The following is a 7,777-nucleotide window of genomic DNA, read 5'->3' as shown; positions in this document are numbered from 1 at the left end:
TAAAATAAACAATAATTCCCCAAACATTGCTAGGACAGTTTATGAATGAGGAAAAGGGAATATAAAAGCTGGATTTAACTAGCTGCTATGTAAAGGTAAACACCAAATGCAAACACCTCCTCTTAATAACGACTAGAGTTACATATTAAAAGAAAAGTGCAAATTTGAGTGCCTCCTACACTTCAGAGACCACCCCTTTTTTAAGGGGGGAGAGGGGAGGGAAAAAAAAAAAAAAACAGAAAACATTCACAGTTCTTGGCCCATTGGTTATCACGGGCAGAAAATAAAAATCTAGTGTAGTGCTAGGCCTCCTGTGCCCACCAAGCTGCCAGAGAGAGTGCACTGAGATACCCCCTTTAAGCACAAGATGCTATCCTGTAAATGGATTCCCCCTCAGCTAAGAGGATGGCAGAGAACAGGCAAGACCCTCTCTGCCTCCCAGGTCAGAAATTCTTTTGCAGTCTCTCCGCCAATTCCTGCACTTCTCTTGGATTAATGACTGGCAATCAGCCAGACTCACATAATGGCTTTTTGGTCTGCGGCAGAAATAATCAAATTCAGTTTATATTCCCTCTTCATTCAGACAACTAATACACAAAGAAAAATTAACTGATTAGTGTTTACCTTAAAAACGTTGGTGAACTTTTAAAAGAGCTGTAAACAACACAGAACCCACTTCCTGATTTAGAACCGTAAAACAAAAGAAAAAAAAAAAAAACCTGTGACCTCCTAAATTTAAAGTCCAACAACTAATTCCAATAGCCCCCCACCACTATAAAAATAAGATAATTTTTTAACTCTGTATTCTTCCTAAAAAAAAAAAAAAAAAAAAAAAATAACTGCCAAAAGTGACTTGGACTAGTCGCATGACAATTGAGTGTTGCTTCCTTGACCAAGAAGGCAATGCGGGCAGCAGTCTGGGGAAGGGAGTGGCGGGGAGTGGGAGGGCAAGCAGTGATTGGTTCACACCCTGTACCAGTCTCTCTTCAAGACATTTCAGGACGTCACTGCCACCATCACCGTTTCACCTTTCTTTCACCTGCAGAGGCAAAGCCCGCTATCAGCGCCCGCTCGTGTGTGCTCGCTTTATCAAACGCAAACAGCAGCAGCTCCCGTCTTCTCACCAGCACCGCCACTTTCCACGCATGCACTTGTTAACATTTTCTCCCAGCCTGAATCAACATCACCAGGCGGTATGCATCTAGAGACCTGCAGGCTTCTTTAGAGTAACAGACTCCGTGAGGCTACAAAACATAACCCCCAAAAAGACCCCCCCCCCCCCCCCCCCCACCCATTACCTGATTCACTGTGGAGGTCACTGTGCAATATCAGCTCATCTGATATTAGGATGTGGCCTTTTTTTCCCCATCTCTCTATTGCAAAATAAAACAGCAGCGCATGTTTCGTCTCTGGTTGTCCAATATTCAAAGTGCATTAGGTATTACTCCCTGCGCTTGCTCCTTTGCTCCTGAAGTGCAGAAATGGTTCCTATTGGCAAGTACTTGAATGTAGAGAGACCTAGTTATTGAAAGCAGGTAGAAAGAAGAGGCCTGCCAGTAATAATGGAAAGAAAAAGGAAACAAAAAAATAAAATAAAGAACAACATGGCTAAACACTGGTGCCACAACTGCCACTGCCCCTTTTTCAAATTGCATATCCAGACCCTCACGTTTAACAGCTATGGAATGCATAGTTCTCCTTGGTATCTTTTTTTTTTTTTTTTTTTTTTTCCACATGGCCACAAGTCCACTGCTGAACGAGCTGATTTGGGTCTGGGGCACAAGTAAGCGGGAAGCCAGGAGGATTTCATGCTAGGGTGGAAAAGCAGAATGGAAGGAAAACCTCCACCCAGAAGAGTCTGGTCAAGCCTGGGAGGAGGTGCGTCTGTGTGCCAAGTCCATCGTCCTCAGAAATAGCGAAGCTACGATTACTCCACTCTGCAAGGCTGGTTGTTCACCTACCCACGGGTGGCAAAGGAGGTGCACCTCGGACCACTATGGGAAAGGAAGAGGAGAGAAAAATTTAGCTGCAGTAGGAGCAGGGCTAACAGCAAAGGCTTTAACTCTTTTAGGGCTAATTTTTTTTTTTGTTTCTTTTCTCCCAGGGCTGAATATTTTTCCAAAAACTAACATTTTTTAAAAAAGAACACAAGGCAATTGTTTAACATATCAAATCAACAAAAAATATTTACTTTTGACAAATGTTACTGTCTTGCATGTTGTATGAGCCTGCATACTCTATGATTTCACATACATATCACATACATTTTACACAGCAAAGTCTGATCTCGCTCAAAGCAGCCAATTTCAGTCATTGCCACATTGCACTCCTTACAATACGTGTTGCTTTGGTGCCTATTTTTCAATTGTCTGTTGCTGCACTTTCTAACATATATTGTTAGTGTGTACTGTAGGGAGACAAGTCACCCATTTGCCATCGTGCCATGCCACTGCCACCAAGTTTTCTGCCTGCATGAAAACCGTATTGTCACCTCTTTTCATCTTCTGAAACTTTATGAACTTTATGTATGGCATTATAGCCTGGCTCACCCCATGGGATTTGCTTCTGTTTATTACAGAAGTGAATAAAACTTTGCAGCAGCACGTACCTAAGCAACCAGGGGACAAAACACGTTTGGACCAATGCTCCCTGAAGTTATATCACCAGTTCTGTCCCATCTCTATTTGTAATGCCACAGCGTGCTTCATCTAGTCTTTCGTTGTGGGTTTCCACTTTGAAAAACGAGAATGCGATGCAAACGCAGCCCGCGATTCAAAAAAAATCTCTGCCTACCTGTTTGTCTCGTCTGACAGTAGCTGAAAAGCAGCATCAGGAGAGAGCAGCCTGAAGTACAGCAGCTGGTGATCTGTCGTGTCCAACAGCAAGCCATGCCGTCTTGTAAACTCCGGTAGCCAGATCGGCTCTCAACGGATCAATGTCTGTGTATTTATCCCATGCGAACCTTGCTGTAGATGCATCGGCTGCGCGAAGGCACTCAACTGGCAGCAGATCCGCTCGCGCGGCATCAGCTGGCGTCTGATCAGCTGATGCCTGCTTCTAACTCTCTTGCTCGATCTCCTGATCACTGCCAATAAAGTCCGATTCTGAAAAATCAAGAGTCCGACTCCGCGATAATGCGCAAAACATCGTCTGCCGAGTGTTTTCTTTTCTGCACTTGCTTCGCTGCCTTTTCACATGTCGGTGCCATCTTGCCATTGTTCACATTTCGCAACTCACGCACACGCAAGGTTTATTTGCCGAGTCAACGAGTCTAGCATTCCTCCAAGCACAGAGGGAATGCCTGTGACGTGACAGTGAGATTTGTCGCCATTAACAGCTGATTGTCGCCCCCTATCCCTGGATGTCGACTTTTGTCGACATTCGCCTTCAACCCCTCCTGTCGACAAAAGTCGACATCCGCCCTAAAAGAGTTAAATGGTATTTTAAGAGACAAAGGTCAGTCAAAATATTGCAGACTTTAGCATTTATTACAAATATACTACAATTACTGCTATGACAGAAATGTAATTAGGGAGTGAGCTCAGGCGAAGCAATTTATTATCACATAACGCTGTGTGTAAAGGTTAACTGTGATCAAAAGTTTACATACCCTTGAATGTTGGGGCTGATAATACACACAGGTTGACAGACCCAGCTTTACATTAAGGGGGAGTGTCCACCCCTGTAACATCTGTGATTGTAATCAGTGTCTGTGTATAAATAATCAATTTAAATTCATGCAGAGCTGCACTGACTTTGCTGGATACCAAGCCATGGGGAAAGCAAAAGAACTGTCAAAGGACCAGCAAGAAAAGGATACTGAATTGTAGAAATCAGGAAAAGGACATAAAAAGATAACCAGAGACCTGAAAATGCCTGGCATCAGTGTTCAGACACTGATAAAAAAAAAAAAAAAAAAGTGGAAACTTAGGGGTTCTGTTGTTACCAATCCACGATCAGGTAGACCAACCGAGATTTTAGCCACAAACTGCCAAGATCATTTGTCGAACTTCTCCGCAAACAAGTGGTGCTGCCGTTTTAAAATGCACAACAAGGAGGTACTTGAACAAAAACGGGTTGCACGGTCAACTTGAAATAAAAAAGCCTTTAGTGTGCCAACGCCATAAAACTGCCCACTTACAATGTGCCAAACAGCATCTAGACAAGCCTCTGGAACAAAGTCTTTTGAGACCAAAATTGAACTTTATAATCACAACCATAAATGCCGTGTTTGGAGAGGACGCAACAAGGCCCATGACGTTCTGATGTTCTGGAGGTGTGTGAGCTACAGTGGCACAGGTAACGTAATGAGAATTGATGGCAAGATGAACGCAGCATGTTACTAACATTCATCAGTCCGTTAGCTGTGCATGGGATGCACTTGCATCTTGCAACATGACAGTAATGCAAAACACAAGGCCAGGTCAATCGTTCTGTGGCTACAGCAGAAAAAAAATGAAGGTGCTGGAGTGGCCATCACAGTTCTCCTGACCTCACAATCACTGAGCCACTTTGGGGAGATCTCAGACATGCAGTTCATTGCAAGGCAACCCAGGAATTTACAGGACCTGGAGGCCTTTTGCAAAGAAGAATGGGCAGCACTACCACCTGAGAAAAATCAAAGGCCTGATCCACAACTATCACAAAAGAATACATGTCATCATTGATGCTAAAGGGGGCAATACACGGTATTAAGAACAAAGGGTATGCAAGCATTTAAACTGGGACCATCTCATTATTTTCCTTATTTTATACACACACACGCACACCAGGTACACTTTATTAGGTACAACTGTTCAATTGCTTGTTAACACAAATCTCTAATCAGTCAATCACATGGCAGCAACTCAATGTATTTCAGCATGTAGACATTGTCAAAACGACCTAAACTGAGCATCAGAATGGAGGAGAAAGGTGACTGAAATGACTTTGAACGTGGCAGGGCTGTTGGTGCCAGACAGGCTGGTCTGAGTATTTCAGAAACTGCTGATATACTGGGATTTTCATGCACAACCATCTTTAGGATTTACAGAGAATGGTCCACAAAAGGGAAAATATCCAGTGATTGGCAGTTCTCTGGGCAAAAAATGCCTTGCTGATGTCAGAGGTCAGAGCAGAATGGTCAGACTGGTTCGAGCTGATGGAAAGGCAACAGTAACTCAAATAACAACAACTTATTACAACCGAGGTATGCAGAAGAGCATCTCTGGACACACAACATGTCAAACCTTGAAGCAGATGGGCTACAGCAGCAGGAGATCACACCTGGGGCCACTCCTGTCAGCTAAGATCGCAACCGAGGCTACAATTCACAAAATTGGACAACAGAAAATTGGAAAACGCCACCTGGTCTGGCGAGTCTCGATTTCTGCTGCGACATTTGGATGGCAGGGTCAGAATCTGGCGTCAATGCAATGCATCTATGGTTCGGGCTGGTGGTGGTCATGTAATGGTGCGAGAGATAATTTTATTGGTACACTTTGGGACTCCCTTAGTACCAATTGAGCATTGTTTAAATGCCACAGCCTACCCGAGTATTGTTGCTGAACATGTCCATCCCTTTATGACCACAGTGTACCCATCTTCTGATAGTTACTTACCTAGTTAGTTACCAGTACAATAAATGCACCGTGTGTGTGTGTGTGTGTGTGTGTGTGTGTGCTCTGAGCCACTCTGATAGGGCAAAGACATTTCTAGGCTTACATAGGCATTGATAAGAGATGAATAAGGCGGAGTGGGTAGGGATCTGCACTGGCAATCGGAAGGTTGCCGCTTCGAATCCCATAAATGCCAGACAGTGACTCTACTTCATTGGGCCCTTGAGCAAGGCCCTTAACCTGCAATTGCTCCATTCTGGGTATGACGTTAATCTGCATCCAGCCCTGCATGCAGGCCCTCCACCCTGCAGGGAAAAACCTGGGGGTTGGTGGCAGAATTGGCACTCCAGCCACCATAAAAAACCTCACACTGGTTCCACTCCATCTGAACTAGTGTGGCGCTGAGGTGTTACCCGTTGCATGGCTGCACTCTGGTCCTAACCTGGGGTCCCAAGTTGGTTTGTCATGTGGTGGGTTGCAGCAATGCGCTGTATCATTTTGTATACATGTTGATGTAACAAACACATTCAATAAAGTTCCTCAATTATCAACACTATTATCCATTTAGTGAGGGAAATTATTTCTAAAACAATTTTCTGTCTCATCTCATAAGAGATGAAAGCTAAAGAGCAGTTAATCATCCTATAGACTAAGGTAAACAAGATATAGCACATGGTCAAAACTAGCATTTTTCAGGAAGGCTGGCAAGGGTCCTTTGTTGTACAATAGCAATATAGATTAGATTATACTTTATTTTTCCCCCAAGGGAGAATTAAAGTTTTACAGAAAAAAAATAAATAAATAAGATAAAATATATACTGTAAATACAAGTAGGGAAGCATGTATGAGTATACATGTGTATTAAAAAAATTCCTTCAAACTGGCGCAACTGTAATTTTAGTTAAACTTATTGACGATATTGTGACCAATGACAAAAAATACATTTGTGAAGAAAAGTATGCCATGCATAAAGTGTGGCTAATAATTGCAAGTGAAGTGTGGCCTAATGGTCAAGACCTTGATGTATAAATCCAAGTCTGCACACTACTGGCTGAAAGGAGTATTGGCTCACAAAAGTTGCAGTTTTCAAATTCTAGAAAAATAGAAACAACTACTCCATGCGGGATTTGAAAGTCACCATCTCTGCTAAATGAACAAACGTAATGAATGCAAAATCATCACAAAAATGTTTTGTATCTGAAGCAGACATGCATGTTGTGTTATGAGATTTGAACATTTTTACAATTACTTGTTTGTATTTGAACTGCAGTTAATTCTACTATGGTGATGTGGCAGGTTCATGTTATTATTTCAAAGTGCCACGTTACTGGATTTGAACCTATTATAAAGACATCTGTAGTTAGACAAGTTACATTTTCAGTATCATTAAGTTTATTAACTAATTTTAAAAAATGGAAATCTGGCCCTCACACACAAAAAAGTTAAAAGGTTCTGCAAAGATAAGAGGGATAGTGGTACACTGTATTATGATTAATATGTGGGGAAAACACAAACACAATGTTCATAATCCACAAAACCCTAATTTAGGGACACGCATGAAGCTGTGAACACTGCAGCCTATAAACTCTTCTTAAATACACAGCCCTTCACAAATAATTTTCTTGGGAATTAATAGCCGTATTGACCCCATCAAACAGCTGAGGGTGTTAGACCAGTGGTAGTCAAACTCAGTTCTGGGACCCTATGTGGCAGGACTTTTTTTTTTTTACAACCAGTGAGTCAATTTTACCTCTAACCGATACCATTTAATTCACTGAACTTTTTATTCTTTTTCCTCAGCATTCAGAAAAGCAGAGTAGTGTAATTTTTACATTAAAAATACTTTTTATATTTTTTGCATAGCTTTACTCGCTAATTCACAGATTGTTTTCCATTTAATTTGCTGTCTGGTTTGCTCCCTTAATTATATCTGAACAACACGTTGGACAGACACCCAGACAAATGATGCTGAATGCTGAAAGGCTGCAAAAACTCGTTAGGAAATAAAGGATTAAATGATCAGAAAAGGTGAACGTGCAGAAAGAAATTCATAATGATAGAAATCTTTAAAAATCAAGTTAAAAAAATTATCCCCATGTAACCCATATACAGTAAATGCTTGGTAAATTCTCATTAAAAAAAAATTACCCTTTTACTTCCTATATTGACCCCAAAAAAGC

The 7,777-nt window shown here is 41.8% G+C and overlaps 1 protein-coding gene across 1 annotated transcript in view; it reads right to left on the bottom strand.

The window, feature by feature from the left end:
- Positions 1-219: 219 nt before the first annotated feature.
- wipf2b (WAS/WASL interacting protein family, member 2b) overlaps positions 220-7,777 on the bottom strand; it is a 69,035-nt gene continuing 61,477 nt past the window's right edge. Inside the window, exon 8 of the mRNA XM_028818594.2 lies at positions 220-1,994. Within this exon, the coding sequence (XP_028674427.1) occupies positions 1,954-1,994 (41 nt within the window). The 3' untranslated portion in view covers positions 220-1,953. The remainder of the gene's footprint in view (positions 1,995-7,777) is intronic.

Source organism: Erpetoichthys calabaricus, chromosome 14, assembly GCF_900747795.2.
Source record: "Erpetoichthys calabaricus chromosome 14, fErpCal1.3, whole genome shotgun sequence".
NCBI classification, from domain to species: Eukaryota; Metazoa; Chordata; class Cladistia; order Polypteriformes; family Polypteridae; genus Erpetoichthys; species Erpetoichthys calabaricus.
The sequence above is the reverse complement of the archived record's forward strand: the minus strand, read 5'-3'. Positions and strand labels throughout refer to the sequence as shown.